The 20,530-nt window shown below is 37.2% G+C and overlaps 2 protein-coding genes across 2 annotated transcripts; both read right to left on the bottom strand.

Moving 5' to 3' along the window:
* Nucleotides 1-369: 369 nt before the first annotated feature.
* On the bottom strand, nt 370-2,111 carry LOC132549107 (gastrin/cholecystokinin type B receptor-like). The gene has a single exon (XM_060213024.1). The coding sequence runs from the start codon at nt 1,809-1,811 to the stop codon at nt 543-545; it is 1,269 nt and encodes a 422-aa protein (XP_060069007.1). The 5' UTR covers nt 1,812-2,111; the 3' UTR covers nt 370-542.
* Nucleotides 2,112-3,830: 1,719 nt separating this feature from the next.
* LOC132549090 (RNA transcription, translation and transport factor protein-like) lies at nt 3,831-17,102 on the bottom strand. The gene is made up of 8 exons (XM_060213007.1): nt 16,979-17,102; nt 16,253-16,377; nt 15,941-16,040; nt 15,714-15,803; nt 6,155-6,243; nt 5,219-5,287; nt 4,618-4,666; nt 3,831-4,383 (listed from the first exon to the last, which is right to left on the bottom strand). Exons 1-8 carry the CDS (start codon nt 17,037-17,039, stop codon nt 4,226-4,228), a joined length of 741 nt encoding a protein of 246 aa, XP_060068990.1. The 5' UTR covers nt 17,040-17,102; the 3' UTR covers nt 3,831-4,225.
* Nucleotides 17,103-20,530: the final 3,428 nt, after the last annotated feature.

Raw genomic sequence — 20,530 nt, 5'->3', positions numbered from 1 at the left:
CAAACAGTAATCAGGAACATCACATACACAATAAACAGTAACCAGGAACATCACATACACAACATACAGTAACCAGGAACATCACATACACATCAAACAGTAACCAGGAACATCACATACACAACATACAGTAACCAGGAACATCACATACACAAAGAACAGTAACCAGGAACATCACATACACAACATACAGTAACCAGGAACATCACATACACAACATACAGTAACCAGGAACATCACATACACAACATACAGTAACCAGGAACATCACATACACATCAAACAGTAACCAGGAACATATAAGGTAAGACAAATTAATAGTAACCATGAAGAACACGTCACAGAAACAAGAACATTCAGTAAACTAGATTGTATGTCAGTAATATTTTAATTAATAAAAAGTTACATTTTAATGACTTAGTTTATTTAGATCGCTTTGTAGATGTTTGGATTTGTAATTGGACATTTACAACGTCGGTGAAATATGATGGTCCTCATTTTCGTGGCTCATGCTTGTCAAGAAATTCATAAACAATGTTCCATTATCCAAATTTATACTGCAAACATCTACATCGGCAAGACTTTATCACATTTCGGCGGAACGAAGAATCGAAAAATCCATAAAAGAAAGGATTCGCGATATGATTTATAAAGTAGGTAAAGAACAAGTAGGTATACGTTTGTATTTGTTCGTCCGACATGTTTATCCAAAATGATGGCGAGTCCCACAATTCCTTGGAAAACACGTTGGCTACCAATGTCGGCAGATAGGACAACACAAAAAGTCCTGAGATCGCCATGAATAGGATCGTGTAGCGCCTACTCACTGATCGTGCTCGTTTCTGTTTAAACCGAGGCTTTGACATGCTGCCGGTGGGAGATGTCGGAGACGTTGGACAACTACGTGACTCTCGAGACGCAAGGGATCTGCTAGGTCTTATCATATTTTGCCTAGCTGAAATTTCACAGTCCAGCATTGGTTGAGATGTCCGATGCTTTGTACCACTATTGCAGCTATTTGGTGTTGAGGACGGATATGGACTGTCGCTTTCCGAACCAGAGGTCATGCTGGTGGCGCGAGAGTGCTCCACCCGTTTAACCTGAATGTAAATTTTCTGAGCGACACACGAATACATCACTACTAGGGCTATCACAATGCCTACCACCACAACAAAACACAGAACTTGGTAATAGTATATGGCTAAATTCAGCGATTCAGACTCCTGTGTCCGAAATCCACATCGGTAACCAGTCACGGTGGTGTTTTTTATCACACTACGTACGGGAATTTCTCCGAAGAAAATACAGTTAGGGATGGCCATTACAATAGCCACACTTATACTGATAGTGGCATCATTTTTACAGCGTCGTATGTCGTATTTTCTTCCGAATGGACGACAAACTTTACTGAATCTCTGAACAGCTATTACTAACATGAGTAGAACGGACGAGTTCAACGTGATCCGGAAAACGAATATTGATATTTTGCAAATTGCATTCCCATAGAAGGTGACGGGTCTGATGCTGAGTATAAGGGATATAAGGGGTCCCACCAAACACACCAATGCGTCCATGAAAGCTAGCAAAGGAATGAAGAAGCGATCGTTAATTTTTCCTTTCATACAAAACCGGTAAACAATGAATACTATAATGTTGCCAAAGAAACCAATGACCATAGTGAAAATGAAAAACACGTCCAGAGGTATGAACAGACCAGCTAGTCTTGCGTTCCAGTCATTCAATAGCACGTCGGCGTCGTTGACAACCGTTGTGATATTTTTCGTGTGGTTTGAGGACGTCATGATTTGCATCGACCCGTTGACTGCAACAACAAGTGAAATGTGATACACACAACACACTACAAGAATTTGAAACTGGGATGACCGCTATTGTCCTATAAGTCTGTTTTATGGCTGCAGTTCGCTCGATTGTTTAGATATATCCTTGTTTCCTCAGAACATCCGCCCTTCCGAGACATAGTCCCTTTCTATGCCGAACTGTTCGGTGTGGATATAACCAAATTGATAGGATAGGTCGCAAAACATACCGGACACCATATAAGTAATGTAAGTCCGATTCATTCACTAGAAAAACTTCCTTGTCTGCTGTATTCTGTGTCGGCAATCTTTCGGCGGAAGCGGTACTTAAATTTCAACAACCAAGTCAAATGTCGTACACACGTGATTAGAAAGATATCCATTTCATTGTTGTTTTAAACAAAGCAACGGTTACATTTAACCTGAAGCTGCAGCTTTATAAAAACTACATGGCCTCACGCATGAAACGGTCTAGCACTGGACTGTAAAGACCACATTTTTGTAAAATATGACGTATTTTGGTATCATATTTAAATAACTTTTAACAGACCCATTGCCGTTCAAAATTCCTCTTGTGACTTGATTTTTTTCTGGAATCGCATATCAACTTATTTCGCACACAAGGAAAGTTTCAAACATTGCCTTACGACATCCTCGAGTCAACTAGCTAATATTGTCGAGAGGGAACAAGTACTTCTGGTTTTTTTTTACTACATGACTTGCAGAGTCTAAATATGAAACAAACACAGCGATGTTTGGAATTTTCGTTTTCATTTGTGTCATAGAACCTGATGGCGGAATGAGAAGGGGCTCCGAAGGGGGAATTAAACGGAATGAAATTATATTACACTTGCTGTCTAAGTTGATTTAACCATATTTGATGTGAAACAAATGTTGGAGGGAGCAATCACTTTTTTTAAAGAAATGAGATTAATTTGACCCCCGGAGACCAGGAGCAAGATCCCAAAATTTGAATTAGCTATATTAAAGAGCAGGGTCCTGACACGGTAAATCATCTGTTTTTTTGGGGGTTTTTTTATTGGGTTTCCGCGAATTTTATCAGAAAACTACTAATGCTAAGGAAACTTTTCAAGTGTATAAATTGTAACAACCTGCAGATGCGCATTATGCATATGACGTCGTTCAAGGAAACTGTCATTTTTTTTTACCATATCTCAATTCTTTGATTTAAGTGTGCATATAAATCTAAATAAAACGAGCCCAGGTCATAGAACATAACTATACGACTCTACCAGAGGTCACACAGGGATCCTGATGCCTGCCTTTTCTAATCTCTGTTTTTGCACTTAATGTTAAGAATGAGAACATTCCTTTGCAGAAATAGCCGTGATAATCTTTAACTGTTAAATCCAAAATGGTCGCCTGGAGGCCATTGGTGTTATTATCATCAATCCCAAAATCGAACAAGCACAACTAGGCACCAACAGAATACCTACACACGGAATTTGTAAAAGAAAGATTGCAAACTTACAAAGTCAAAATCCAAGATAGCCACCTCTTGGCCATTTTGTTTTCTAACTGTACCAAAATCAAACAGACCAAATTATGGATAAAGGGAAACCTACACATGAAATTTGAGAAAGATATGTGTTGATGTTCTCAAGAAATAGGGATAACAATCTTTCAAAGTCAGAATCCAAAATGGTAGCATGTCAAGATTAATTTTGAATGAGGGATCATCTAAGTTCATATGGTTATGCCACTAATCTTAAAATTCCATCATTCCAAGATTTTCTATTTTAGTAAAATACTGTCCTTTTATGTCCAAAACTATAATTGCTTTGATAAAAGTTTGGTTAAGCAACTAGCAGAGCCGGCATTAAAGCCTTGTATTATGGATTTATTGAAGTTAAGGAATCCAAGATGAACAAGAAAGGTCCTAACCCTTTTGTTTGTGTCATAACAAAGTATTTAACACCTATATCCATAAATGAACTGATTGATACTCTAGATTTATCACATTTTCTTTTGAAATTAAAGATCAACATGGAGTTGAAAATGTACTGTATATAGTTTTATTACAATATACAATGTCACATTGTCAATCTTGCGGTATAATTAGCACTTTAAAAGTTTCTTGAACAAATAATTTATTGCAGGTTATACAGGGCATGATTCTCTCGTCACTCAAAACTCTGAACTTAAAGATAGTACATTACTCTGTACTAACTTATGAGTAATTATCCCAGTTCAGGATCAGACAAATTGGACTTTACAAATTGTCCATTGCAATGATCTATAGGAATTATAAGTGATGATGTGGCAACAGCACCAGTTCTACACAAAATGAAAACCTTTTGTGAATCTCCAGTTCCTTTCACAATTTTACAAGGATTTCAGTCTCTTCTAGACTTCGGCAATGAGCTGGGCTTTAGATTAAGCCATGTTTACATTCTGCCAACTTTTCCGAGTCTGCTGTCAGTTTTGGGATTGGCCGTGATGGTTTGTACCCCTACTATCGCAGCGTTAATCTGTGTCTGCAAATCTCTTAAGTCCTTTATATGCAATAACCTTACAATTTTGGCAGCTTCATTGATGATATAATCTGTAAATATTAATCATCACATTTGAAAGACATATACTAAGTACGTTTTTCATTTTAACAATTTAGTTTTCAAAAAAGTCTAAGTTCACAAGCCATACATTTCTTTTCAATTAAACAAATTGATTTTCAACTACACTGAAAACTGATAAAAATGTTTTACATTGATATACTTATAAAACTACTCCTCAAAATGGACTTGATTTGAAGTAAAACTGATATTAAAATGATCCTTACCTCCAGTTTCAAATCCTAGCTCTGTTTTATCTAATGGTACTTGTACTCCCTGTAAACATAGAGCAGCCAATAGACATCAAATTCTAGTAAATTAACAGTATACTACAAACGCTTTTACTTTATAGGCACTGGATTAATCAGCATTATTCCTGACCTAATTCAGTCTGTCTCAATGACATACTTTTCTGCTGCTTATTTTCAACCAACAAGGCCTGGCTATTTCACACAAGAAAATTACGTAGTGATATCAGATCATTCTTATAAAACGTTAAGCCAACTATGACAGCTATTGATATATCTAAAAATGAGAAAATCCTTGTAACTTTACTGTAGTTTCCAATTTCAGGGTTCAAAATAAACTCATTGTTATCTGGAAGCATTTCTGAAGTAAACTGTAATGAATTAGTCAAACAGTTATCTAAAGTAATACACTGTTTGTACTATATCTTATATCTGGTGTAAACCATTACATGGCAGAATCGTCTTAATTTCTTCAACGTTTAAAGTTAAATAATTTCATCATGTATAACTCTTATAGATCATCAGTTTAATCAAACATACTTTTCTTTTGATTGTTTAATGTTAATCAATAAAACTTTACCTTTGGTTGTGATGTGGCTTTTGCTATAGCCTCTTTTGACAGCCTGTCTTTAACCAGTAAACATATGGCCTGAAAAGTTTGAAATCCTTGTCAACTTCTTTAACAATTATAATCAAGTTTCAATAAATCATGTGAAATAATGGAACTGGTACATTTGAAAACAGAACAACCAACATGATGTGGTAATTGATATCAACATGATGTGGTAATTGATATCAACATGATGTGGTAATTGATATCAACATGATGTGGTAATTGATATCAACATGATGTGGTTATTGATATCAACATGATGTGGTAATTGATATCAACATGATGTGGTAATTGATATCAACATGATGTGGTAATTGATATCAACATGATGTGGTTATTGATATCAACATGATGTGGTAATTGATATCAACATGATGTGGTAATTGATATCAACATGATGTGGTTATTGATATCAACATGATGTGGTTATTGATATCAACATGATGTGGTAATTGATATCAACATGATGTGGTAATTGATATCAACATGATGTGGTAATTGATATCAACATGATGTGGTTATTGATATTGATGTGGTAATTGATATCAACATGATGTGGTAATTGATATCAACATGATGTGGTTATTGATATCAACATGATGTGGTAATTGATATCAACATGATGTGATAATTGATATCAACATGATGTGGTAATTGATATCAACATGATGTGGTAATTGATATCAACATGATGTGGTTATTGATATCAACATGATGTGGTTATTGATATCAACAAGATGTGGTAATTGGTATCAACAAACTAGTTTTGACAAATACATGTATAAGTAGCTCCAGAATGGTTTATCTCATATTTCTCACCTTAGGTTGATCTTAGGGTGCTTCGTATAGGTCATAACTACCTTGTAAAAGCTATTTTCACTGTTCTTATTAAATACACTTTACCTTAAGTTGTTCTAGGTGGTCAGCATGTGGAGGAACTTTGAGAATCATGGAAAGGGAGGCAACTCCTGCTTTAAAATCAGCATCATTGACTGAAAAACAAGAAAACTTTGATAAAAAAATACAAATTGTATCATGTCGCTTAAAATTTATAAAAGAAATACTTATGAGCAGAGGCTCATATAGATACATCCAAACACCTGAGCAGGAATTCACACAGATATACCTCTACACCTGAGGAGGGATTCATACAGATATACCTCTACACCTGAGCAGGGATTCACACAGATATACCTCTACACCTGAGGAGGAATTCATACAGATATACCTCTACACCTGAGCAGGAATTCACACAGATATACCTCTACACCTGAGCAGGGATTCACACAGATATACCTCTACACCTGAGCAGGAATTCATACAGATATACCTCTACACCTGAGCAGGGATTCACACAGATATACCTCTACACCTGAGCAGGGATTCACACAGATATACCTCTACACCTGAGCAGGAATTCACACAGATATACCTCTACACCTGAGCAGGAATTCACACAGATATACCTCTACACCTGAGCAGGAATTCACACAGATATACCTCTACACCTGAGCAGGGATTCACACAGATATACCTCTACACCTGAGCAGGAATTCACACAGATATACCTCTACACCTGAGCAGGGATTCACACAGATATACCTCTACACCTGAGCAGGAATTCACACAGATATACCTCTACACCTGAGCAGGAATTCATACAGATATACCTCTACACCTGAGCAGGAATTCACACAGATATACCTCTACACCTGAGCAGGAATTCATACAGATATACCTCTACACCTGAGCAGGAATTCATACAGATATACCTCTACACCTGAGCAGGAATTCATACAGATATACCTCTACACCTGAGATACAGATATACTCTACACCTGAGCAGGATATTCACACAGATATACCTCTACACCTGAGCAGGAATTCATACAGATATACCTCTACACCTGAGCAGGAATTCATACAGATATACCTCTACACCTGAGCAGGGATTCATACAGATATACCTCTACACCTGAGCAGGAATTCATACAGATATACCTCTACACCTGAGCAGGGATTCATACAGATATACCTCTACACCTGAGCAGGAATTCATACAGATATACCTCTACACCTGAGCAGGAATTCATACAGATATACCTCTACACCTGAGCAGGAATTCATACAGATATACCTCTACACCTGAGCAGGAATTATTCATACAGATATACCTCTACACCTGAGCAGGTATTCATACAGATATACCTCTACACCTGAGCAGGAATTCATACAGATATACCTCTACACCTGAGCAGGAATTCATACAGATATACCTCTACACCTGAGGAGGGATTCACACAGATATACCTCTACACCTGAGCAGGAATTCATACAGATATACCTCTACACCTGAGCAGGAATTCACACAGATATACCTCTACACCTGAGCAGGGATTCATACAGATATACCTCTACACCTGAGCAGGGATTACACACAGATATCTACACCTGAGCAGGGATTCACACAGATATACCTCTACACCTGAGGAGGAATTCATACAGATATACCTCTACACCTGAGGAGGGATTCACACAGATATACCTCTACACCTGAGCAGGGATTCACACAGATATACCTCTACACCTGAGCAGGGATTCACACAGATATACCTCTACACCTGAGCAGGGATTCACACAGATATACCTCTACACCTGAGCAGGAATTCACACAGATATACCTCTACACCTGAGCAGGGATTCACACAGATATACCTCTACACCTGAGCAGGGATTCACACAGATATACCTCTACACCTGAGCAGGGATACACACAGATATACCTCTACACCTGAGCAGGGATTCACACAGATATACCTCTACACCTGAGCTGGGATTCACACAGATATACCTCTACACCTGAGCAGGGATTCACACAGATATACCTCTACACCTGAGCAGGGATTCACACAGATATACCTCTACACCTGAGCAGGGATTCACACAGATATACCTCTACACCTGGGATTCACACAGATATACCTCTACACCTGAGATTCATACAGATATACCTCTACACCTGAGCAGGGATTCACACAGATATACCTCTACACCTGAGCAGGGATTCACACAGATATACCTCTACACCTGAGCAGGGATTCACACAGATATACCTCTACACCTGAGCAGGGATTCACACAGATATACCTCTACACCTGAGCAGGGATTCACACAGATATACCTCTACACCTGAGCAGGGATTCACACAGATATACCTCTACACCTGAGCAGGGATTCACACAGATATACCTCTACACCTGAGATATACAGATATACCTCACACACCTGAGCAGGGATTCACACAGATATACCTCTACACCTGAGCAGGGATTCACACAGATATACCTCTACACCTGAGCAGGGATTCACACAGATATACCTCTACACCTGAGCAGGGATTCACACAGATTCACACAGATATACCTCTACACCTGAGCAGGGATTCACACAGATATACCTCTACACCTGAGCAGGGATTCACACAGATATACCTCTACACCTGAGCAGGGATTCACACAGATATACCTCTACACCTGAGCAGGGATTCACACAGATATACCTCTACACCTGAGCAGGGATTCACACAGATATACCTCTACACCTGAGCAGGGATTCACACAGATATACCTCTACACCTGAGCAGGGATTCACACAGATATACCTCTACACCTGAGCAGGGATTCACACAGATATACACACCTGACACACAGATATACCTCTACACCTGAGCAGGGATTCACACAGATATACCTCTACACCTTAGCAGGGATTCAAACATAGATACCTCTACACCTGAGCAGGGATTCACACAGATATACCTCTACACCTGAGGAGAGGATTCACACAGATATACCTCTACACCTGATTCACACAGATATACCTCTACACCTGAGCAGGGATTCACACAGATATACCTCTACACCTGAGCAGGGATCACACAGATATACCTCTACACCTGAGCAGATATACCTCTACACCTGAGCAGGGATTCATACAGATATACCTCTACACCTGAGCAGGGATTCACACAGATATACCTCTACACCTGAGCAGGGATTCACACAGATATACCTCTACACCTGAGCAGGGATTCACACAGATATACCTCTACACCTGAGCAGGGATTCACACAGATATACCTCTACACCTGAGCAGGGATTCACACAGATATACCTCTACCTGAGATATACCTCTACACCTGAGCAGGGATTCACACAGATATACCTCTACACCTGAGCAGGGATTCACACAGATATAACTCTACACCTGAGCAGGGATTCACACAGATATACCTCTACACCTGAGCAGGGATTCACACAGATATACCTCTACACCTGAGCATTACACACAGATATAACTCTACACCTGAGCAGGGATTCACACAGATATACCTCTACACCTGAGCAGGGATTCACACAGATATACCTCTACACCTGAGCAGGGATTCACACAGATATACCTCTACACCTGAGCAGGGATTCACACAGATATAACTCTACACCTGAGCAGGGATTCACACAGATATACCTCTACACCTGAGCAGGGATTCACACAGATATACCTCTACACCTGAGCAGGGATTCACACAGATATACCTCTACACCTGAGCAGGGATTCACACAGATATACCTCTACACCTGAGCAGGGATTCACACAGATATACCTCTACACCTGAGGAGGGATTCACACAGATATACCTCTACACCTGAGCAGGGATTCACACAGATATACCTCTACACCTGAGCAGGGATTCACACAGATATACCTCTACACCTGAGCAGGGATTCACACAGATATACCTCTACACCTGAGGAGGGATTCACACAGATATACCTCTACACCTGAGCAGGGATTCATACAGATATACCTCTACACCTGAGCAGGGATTCACACAGATATACCTCTACACCTGAGCAGGGATTCACACAGATATACCTCTACACCTGAGGAGATATACCTCTACACCTGAGCAGGGATTCATACAGATATACCTCTACACCTGAGGAGGGATTCACACAGATATACCTCTACACCTGAGCAGGAATTCATACAGATATACCTCTATACCTGAGCAGGGATTCACACAGATATACCTCTACACCTGAGCAGGGATTCACACAGATATACCTCTACACCTGAGCAGGGATTCACACAGATATAACTCTATACCTGAGCAGGGATTCACACAGATATACCTCTACACCTGAGCAGGGATTCACACAGATATAACTCTACACCTGAGCAGGGATTCACACAGATATACCTCTACACCTGAGCAGGGATTCACACAGATATAACTCTACACCTGAGCAGGGATTCACACAGATATACCTCTACACCTGAGCAGGGATTCACACAGATATACCTCTACACCTGAGCAGGGATTCACACAGATATAACTCTACACCTGAGCAGGGATTCACACAGATATAACTCTACACCTGAGCAGGGATTCACACAGATATACCTCTACACCTGAGCAGGGATTCACACAGATATACCTCTACACCTGAGCAGGGATTCACACAGATATAACTCTACACCTGAGCAGGGATTCACACAGATATAACTCTACACCTGAGCAGGGATTCACACAGATATAACTCTACACCTGAGCAGGGATTCACACAGATATACCTCTACACCTGAGCAGGGATTCACACAGATATACCTCTACACCTGAGCAGGGATTCACACAGATATACCTCTACACCTGAGCAGGGATTCACACAGATATACCTCTACACCTGAGGAGGGATTCACACAGATATACCTCTACACCTGAGCAGGGATTCACACAGATATAACTCTATACCTGAGCAGGGATTCACACAGATATACCTCTACACCTGAGGAGGGATTCACACAGATATACCTCTACACCTGAGCAGGGATTCACACAGATATACCTCTACATCTGAGCAGGATTCACAAAGATATACCTCTACACCTGAGCAGGGATTCACACAGATATACCTCTACACCTGAGCAGGGATTCACACAGATATACCTCTACACCTGAGCAGGGCTTCACACAGATATACCTCTACACCTGAGCAGGGATTCACAAAGATATAACTCTATACCTGAGCAGGGATTCACACAGATATCCCTTTATAACCATTTTTTCATCTTAATCTGAACCTGTTGAAAGGTTCTTAAGTTTTACCTTTGACCTTAAAATTAAGTTCTACAACCACTAAAATATAATCAGGTAGAGAACTCGGCAGTGTTGTCAAAGAGGCAATATTCAATTATTCATGGATGTACATCTCTGGATACGCATCCATGATTATGAAATAACTTTTTGATACAACCTGGAATATAATTGTATAGATATTTCAGTTTTTTTGCGATTTCAAATGGTCAACTTTAGAGGTATGAGATTTTTGTTTTGGAACAAATTTCCACATCATGACACATGTGTTCAGTTCAATACATGTATCAACAATCATAATGTAAACAAGACACTAACTGATTAAAAAAAATCATGAATCCTAGTAATGTAAACAAGAAGTAAAATCATACAAATTTTATGAATTTAATGATTTTGAGAGTTGAATTTTCCTACACTTTTTAATCCTATTGTCTTTCATGTGCTTTGACTGGTGATACGAAAATACGTCTGGGCATATGAGCCATCAATCATCACATATGACGCCTCTCATAGTCTATTTCTCACAGTTTTGGGTGTATTTAATGGTTACCATTACCATTGGTAGATTCAGCTGCCATTAATCTCCTATCACACAAGTGGGGGTGCCTATTTAAGTGATTCTTATGTTGTGATGTTACACATGGACGTCTACATGTCAGTTTGTTATCAACACTTCCTGTGGCATTGAGATGTAAAATGAACGTACTTATAGTCAATTGTGAACCCTAAAATGAGCAGCAACCTGATGTTAAGTGCTATATGAGCATTGTGAGAGCCTGTCCTCTATCAGGTTGGTGAGCGTGAGAACTTGACACTAGTTTGTAGGTGTAACCCTGGTAAAATACTAGCCGCAATATACCACTCGGCTAGAGAGAACTTCTCTTTAGCTCGATTGGTTGAGCGTCAGACTAGTAAGCCAGGGGTCCCGGGTTCGATTCCTGGCGGAGGCATTGAGATGAAAAATGATCTCTGTTACATTGGCGCCCATGTAGGGACCCGGGATTAGTACTTAGCCATGCCCAACCAGCATCGCTGTGACCCCTGGAAACTCGAGGACGAGTTATTTCCTGGAGGTGGAGTATGTAACCCTGGTAAAATACTAGCTGCAACATACCACTCGGCTAGAGAGAACTTCTCTTCAGCTCGATTGGTTGAGCGTCAGACTAGTAAGCCAGGGGTCCCGGGTTCGATTCCTAGCGGAGGCACTGAGATGAAAAATGACCTCTGTTACATAGGGATAAAACGCATGCATTTGTACAGTCACAGTATATTGGTAATTTAGGAGCATTAGATGTGGATAAGCTTAATGTCACACACAGATGACAAATTTTTAACATTTATTGAAGGATTAGGTAAGGTGCTCCAATATTCATCTTAGAATTCTTATGGCTATGTATATTCAACACAAAATATTTTACCATTAAAGAAACTGTGTTTCTTTATCTTTTCAGTATATAACAATTCAGCACGTTTGGTGATGTTAGCACTTGTATTTATTTCAACAATTTGAAGTTTAACAAAAATGTTGATGCCGTCGGAAAAGTGATGTCTATAACTTGCTTCACAACTCTGTTGAACACCAGACAATAAATATATGTACATATAGTTTATCTGCACTTGAAGGACCAACAGGAAAGTGGGAATTATGATCGTTTGAACAGAACACTTGACAAAGTGTGACCCTCAATATCAATATGCTGGGAAAATAGTTGTTTATAAGTACTGGATTTTAGATTTCATTTTAATTATTAATTTCTTGAACTACAGATCTGGGAACATTAAGAATATTCAAAAACTATATTATGGTATTGTTTTTGTATTTTCTATAAGAAATGTAACAAAAGGTATATATGTATTTTATAAACTTGTTGATAAAGACAACATTGTTTTTTAAACTGCAAGCCTAGTTAATTTTAGCACTTGACTTCAACTACACCTCAAAGATATATCCAAAGAAGTGTAAAAGTAAAAGCCATGTGCATCTATGTGTATAACAAAACAATTAGTAAAGTTCAATACATTTGAGAATCACTATGACCCTGAAGGTCTGCCATTCATGATGGCTAAGCAAACAGGAAGCCTAGGACATTCAACGGAAAAACGTTTTTGCAATACATTTAAGGTGAATGTAGCAAATTTAATACAATTGAGTTGAAGGTCATTAGAAAAACATGCAATAAATAAGAAAACATTTCTTAACAGGGTATAAGAAACCTAGGTCTGGAGACTATGGTGATGGGACATTATCAATAAATCAAAGATTTCTTAACAGAGTATAAGATACCTAGGTCTGGAGACTATGGTGATGGGACATTATCAATAAATCAAAGATTTCTTAACAGAGTATAAGATACCTAGGTCTGGAGACTATGGTGATGGGACATTTTCAGTAAGTCAAAGATTGCAAAGATTATCTATTAGATACAAAACATTATACCAAATCTGGTTCAAATTTTACCTTGAAACTAAAAATTTAATCAGTTATAGTAAACAAACAAATGACCTATTTAAAGTATTTAAAGTCCTATAATCTGGCCAACTCGTCAGATTTTGACCAATATCATCCTCATCTGAGACCATATTGATACAAGGTAAAATACCAAATTGGGTTTAAATCTGACAGTTAAAATTAAAGTTACAGTATTTGTAGGAAGCAAAGAAATAATTTATTTCAAGGATTTCAAAGTCTCATTACTCTGGCAAATGTTCATAGATTTTGACCAATATCAGTACTGTATCATCCAAGATCTCATTGATATGAAGAAATATATACCAAACCAAATTTGTTCAAATTTGATAGTAGAAAATAAAGTCATTTCACTGAAAATAAAAGTGATCTATTTGAAGGACTTCAAAATCCCATAGTTCTGCCAATATTAATGTTGACAGACTGACCAATATAAAACTCATTTGAGATTTTATGTGATATAAAGTAATATATCAAACTCTGTTTAAATCAGAGAGCAAACAGTAACATTATTTGACGAAAAACCTAAAAAAGACGAACCGTGAAAGACATAACACAACCTTTGATTTCTGGGGCATAAAAATGAAAAACCCTCAATGTATTCATATTTTGATTAATTTAAAAAAGCCAACAATATCATAATAGCAGTGATATTTTCTATACACTATAACTTTAACGAGACTGTCAAAATCAAAGATGACTGCTTTTTAGAAATTTTGTTTCCTGATCAGTTCCCAAATTGTCAGGGAATCTACATATTTGAAGTGATCCATCTAGTATGATCACAAAATAAATAAGATGCTATGGTCACAATCCAAAATGGCTGATTGTGTCTCATTATGTTTTTCCAATCAGTTCCATAACAGAAAATTGGTTGATGGTCGACTAAAGTTCAGCTCAAACCTACAACTTTGTGAACAACTTCTCAACATATTGTGTGATAACAATCTTAAACTCAAAATTCAAGGTGGCCAACTGTCAGTCATTTGACTTTCTGATCAGTCCGAAAATAGACAACACACAACTTGGAACCAAGTGAAACTGCACTGAATCTCAAGAAATAACAATAACAATCTTTAACAGTCAAAACCTTGATGATCACCTATCAACCATTTCTATTTTCGGATCGGTCCCAAGGCACAACTAGGGACTGAAGAGAACCTACACATGAAATTTTAGAATCAATATAGCTCATCTTGAACTTTTAATGAAATAGCACTAGCATTTTATATCTGTCTGTATCCATAATGGCTGTCTGTCAGTCATTTTCATTTCTGATTACTGTCAAAAATTGACAATATTGCACAACTAGACCAAGGGGAATGCACATATGAAACTTTCATCTTGTATTTCTCAACTGATAGTGTTAGCAAGAATTGTTTATGGACAGACAGATGATGCAAACCATGGAAGAAGAGTGATTTGAACAGTACTCTATCTGATGACAGATGGCCTAAAACCATATTTAGTTGTGCACAATTTACATGATACACAACAACATATTCAGAAAATTATTGATAGATCTGCACAAATACAATAGTAACTTGTCAACTTAAAAATTCACCACTAAGCACAACTAATCTGCTTATGATCAGTAAACCATCTCAAAGCACTGCTCACTTTCAAATCAAAGGTTTATATTGCCCTATAGTCAAAAAGTTATACTACAGAAATGCCCTAGTGTACCTAATATGTTTCCATCACATGCCCTCACTAAAATGACTTGACTTGATCTGAAGAGATCAAAAATATTGATGGTAAACAGATGAGAATTAAATGTCAGTGCAGATGGAATTACATGAGTCTTCACTCTCAGGTACCTAAAATATTCAACTCACAGTCTAAATTGTCTAATGGGTTTGTAGATCCAGCAGGTGCAGCAGATCTGGCTTTCACAGTATCTGGTGTTATGTTCCTGTACTGGTCAGCTGTCAATTGAAAACATAACATTTAGTATTCAGCAAAGTAAAATAGATTTAATAGCTGCACAATCAAATTGTATCAGTAATGTAAATTTGTCACAACAAACATGTACGGTATATTTTTCATCTTATCATAGACTCACCAGAGTCTCCGTAATCCAGACGTACTGCATATCCTAGCAACCAATCTATCAAAACTGGCCTTTCAGCAAGCTGGTATGGACAACCAAGTTCTTCTAGGTACTAAAATAAAGAGTTGTAATGGTATTTAAAGAACCTTCTTCAACTTTTCATCATCTTTAATCAATTAGCTACTTTTAGCCTAGAACTATATGTATTTCACGCCTTTTATTTGTGATCAATTACTATCTAAAATGAAAACAAAAATTGAATATCAAATAGCAGTTGGATATGAAAAAAAAAGAAGAAAAAAAAGAAAAACAAATCAATTTTACACTTTGCAAAGCCTTTGACCAGTCACCGCCATTGATGTTCCTCAGCCCTGTTCTGTTCTCAATCTTATAATGTCGAATTTTCTGGTCTTCTAGCCAAAGTATTAGATTCCTGAACTCATTTTCATCTAAAAGAAAGAATGTTTTTGATAAAACTTTCAGTCTAAAACAATCTGTAATTATGAAGATGCATGCCATGTGTATGTGTAAGAAAAAAGTTTTCTTCTACGTAACATATAATTAATGAATGAAATGTGTAGTATTTCTGTCCGTTTTATGTATCACACAAACTATACAGGTTTCTATCAATCAACTGATCAATATGACTTTATATCTACAATGAAATATCTAATTCATATATTTCTCATGAAAGTTTTTATGTTTCTACATTAACTGTACAATCGTATTCTCAATATGTTGCAGCAAAGAAAATATTGGGAAGGTTATACAAACAATGTCGTTAATTTCCTCAAATTTCACAAAAAGAAAAGAAGAAAGGTCGAATATTTATTGTCTTTTAACATCATTTTTCGTCAGTAGTATATTCCAAATCAATTATTCAGTGTTAATGGTTTTTTAGGATCATATTCCCAACAGAGATCAGACATCTCATTTGAACTACGTATTCGTGGAATGTCAGCAGCTGAGACCAGAAGCTCCAAGAAATATCAAAACGAAAATGTTAAGAAACTGGGAGTTTTGGAAGGTGATAGCAATGTTAATACTCACTGTCATGGTCGAAATTGTCTGCTTGTTGGTACTCTAATGCACATAATTTTCGTCTGAACATAGTCTGATAACCTAGTCAATGTAAAAGAAATTAGATAAAATACAGCGCTAGTCTTGCGTTTCACGTTCCTCTGAAAACAGGAAGTCGAGGGGAGCCAACTCTAAATTTATACAAAGCAGATATATTTTGGAACGGATTGAGATTGACCTGATTGAAAAGCCGAAAGGCCGTAATAGTGAACGTTAAATAGATGAATGAATAGATACATGAATAAATAAATTAATTAAGACTGGACAAGGAATTAATTTCATTGCATATGGAACAGGAAGTTTTACGATACTTAAACTTTAGATCAGCGCTGATTTAATATATTACAGTCCTCGCGGTGTAGCGTTATGGAATGTAACAATACATTACGGTGCTAACATCAGAAGAGGCACATTTCTAAATGGCTAATATTTACATGTACTCTACATTAAAATATAAACGCTAGGTGTATTTAGATTTCTGAGCGGGATCTTTACAAGATCAAGTCAAAGAAGATATTGTGAATCAGAAGAAGACTTATTTTCACGATTTCATCCTTCAAGGTATTTAGTTTCAGTGACACAGATAAAGGGAAATCCCTTCTATCGCGAGGTTAGGCGCGACCGTATATATGCACAGTTACAACACTGATGTCACATTAACCCCTGGTGTCACATTAGTCCCAACCTCCATCCTATCCTTTTCTAATATGTTCGCTTTCTAGTTTTAATATCACATCAACCCAAGGTCTTTCGCTCCAATGAATCTTCTCGGTGTCCTATGATTTGCTTGCTTTTGGCGTTGTCTACAGCAGCAAATATAACAGGAAAGGGTAGCGTGCCCCACCTGAGAACTTTTCACATATACACAACATCCAAGTTGTTCAATATCAGCTGATCACTGATCACAGTATACTACTGACAAAATTTCATCACCATGTGCTTATCGTTTATTAAGAAAATACTATTTAAAGATTTTGACATAATTGAATCACGTGACCTTGAAAGTGGATGAATGTCAGTTATACATGTATTATCAAACTTGAAATATCAATGCTCTAGACCTTGTGGAAGTTGAGAAGAAGTTTGTTACCCAAAATATCAATTTTCGACTTTGACCCCAATCGAGAACCGGAAGTACAATTTTAAAACAAGATTGTATTAATACATTCTATAGCGATTGATCACAGTATGCTGCTGACAAATTTTCATCACCATGTGCTTCTTGATTACTGAGAAAATGCTATTTTAAGAATTTTATATAATTGACACACGTGACCTTAAAAGTGAGTCAATGTCATTTATATTAACAAACTTGATAGTTTATGACCAGAGCTTCCGAAATATTGAGTATCAAGGCTCTAAACAGTGTGGAACTGGAGAAGACGTTTTTCAAAGTGTGTCACCCGAAATGGCAATTTTCAAATTTGTCCCATCTTGAGAAACGGAAGTTGACATTAAAAATGTTTCCCGAGAAGTGTTATTAATTTGTTGTTTAACATAACTTATCCAACGATGAATTCAATACATTCAGACGTCGATAAGATATTGCAATTAAAGTTAAAATAGGAAATGACGTCATGGCGGCCATTTTCTTTTTCTGATGAAGTTGAAAATGTCACTAAATGGTAGAGGACATATGGAAAAACTTTTCCTGCGTCAATTTGAGGAAATATGAGACACTGATATACATTGTAGGTGTAAAATAACTTTTACCAAATTGTCAACCTTTTTTTAAAATTCAAAATGGCGTCTAACGTTAACGGAATTCATCGGATTGACATTTTGCATCGACCTGTAAAAGAAATGTTACAAAAAAATACAAAAGTGTCACAGAAGAAGAAGAAGAAGAAGAAGAAGAAGAAGAAGGAGGAGGAGGAGGAGGAGGAGGAGGAGGAGGAGAGGAGGAGGAGGAAGAGGAGGAGGAGGTGAAGAAGAAGGAGGAGGAGGAGAAGAAGAAAAAGAAGAAGGAACATAAAGTTGGCGTACACGATAGGGATAACCTCAGTCAACCACGCATGCTGAGTTGGGGAACAATTTCGCTTGAACTTTTACAAAAATAATAGACCATAGAGCGAATTGAGAAACATCAAAGCATGTTTGAAATATACTAATAAGTAATAAATAATTCTTTAACTATTGAAATTGAACACCATGAAACAAAAGTTTTTATTAAACCTAAAAAACCGACCAGATAAAAAAACCAACGGAAGTTTCAACCAATTAGATAATTTTTTTTAGAAAACCCGATGGAAGCTTTAACCATTCACATAAATAAACGACGGAAGTTTTAACTATTCAGATATAAAAAAAAGCAGAGGAACTGAAAACTCTTGATCAAGGATTCAAATCGGAAGGGATCCTTAACATCTACTGTTAACTTTATCTTAAAGTAACCCATTAAGCTAAAGAAAAGAAGGACAAATGATTAGACATTGAATAACAACAGCATTTTTAAAAAGATGTTTTTTTCTACTTTGGTCATGCTTCTATCCAATTAAAATGCATAATATAGAGTAAGTCTCGACATCTCAACATCAGACCACTTTATTAATTTTCAAGCAACAAGTCCGTGATTTTTTGCAAGTCCAACGTAAGGATATACTAAATGCGATACTAGCACGCCAAAAAAATGTGAGACTATGAAGGAGATTCATGTGTAAGATTCAACTAAACAATGACACAACTAATTTTCATCTAAAAACTAATGAAAATATATGTTTGTAACGAAGAAATGATAACTTACTGGTCAGTGGCATATATTTTGGATTTTTTATCTACAAGACGATTTTTAATATTTTTCTGAAATGCCACTATAAAATCTATTGTAAAATAATGCGCGGCGCCGTATGTCCTCAATAGCTGCACCTGCGGGTCTGACATGACCTTCAATTCCATGGAAAACGTTCATTTCCATGAAGTCAGCAAACAATGCAACGCGAATTACCTTATCAGAGATCAAATTCAACCCCAAATCGAACGTTTTGAGTATGGAGCTTAAACGTTAGACATTTCATGGGTATTCGTGGCATCAACGGCGACAACTGCAGGTAGTAACTTGTAAAAGGTTAAACCCTCTTTGAACGTTTCACAGCAAATTCTGTCTTTTAGTGACATAAATAGGTGACATTTTCTACGTGGATATGAAAATAGATTGACATTGAATTTTATTTTTGTGTTTACATATTTGTAATGATTTTTATAAGAAACGGTTTATATTTTGTCGAATACTGCTAAGTTATAACGAATGAGTAGTTTTCGCGAAAAGCCTAGACAGCTACGTTTTATATTTGTTCCAAACATGCCAAGAATTCGACTATTTTGCTTGTGATAATGTTATAAATAGAATATCTGATGGTGTCTTTAGTAATAACAAATACATTTCACTCAAGTGTGTAAAATTATTTGTATCGCTCACTCGTGCTGCACACTCCTAAAAGATACCAAAATATTAGACATACATCTGAAATGTATTTGTTATTACTGAAGACACAATAAGATATCCTCTACGTGTCTAGATCGGCC

The sequence above is a fragment of the Ylistrum balloti genome, unplaced genomic scaffold (genome assembly GCF_031769215.1).
Source record: "Ylistrum balloti isolate Yb309-2 unplaced genomic scaffold, AGI_CSIRO_Ybal_v1 Utg370042, whole genome shotgun sequence".
In the NCBI taxonomy this organism is placed as follows: domain Eukaryota; kingdom Metazoa; phylum Mollusca; class Bivalvia; order Pectinida; family Pectinidae; genus Ylistrum; species Ylistrum balloti.
This window is presented reverse-complemented; position numbering and strand designations above follow the sequence as displayed.

Coding starts and splice junctions, on each gene's coding strand:
- LOC132549107 (XM_060213024.1), bottom strand. CDS start 1,811: ATGCAAATCATGACGTCCTCAAACCACACGAAAAATATCACAACGGTT.
- LOC132549090 (XM_060213007.1), bottom strand. CDS start 17,039: ATGTTCAGACGAAAATTATGTGCATTAGAGTACCAACAAGCAGACAAT. Junction 16,378..16,978: donor AGACAATTTCGACCATGACA/GTGAGTATTAAC, acceptor TCTTTCTTTTAG/ATGAAAATGAGTTCAGGAAT. Junction 6,244..15,713: donor CCCATTAGACAATTTAGACT/GTGAGTTGAATA, acceptor CTTGTTTTTCAG/TCAATGATGCTGATTTTAAA.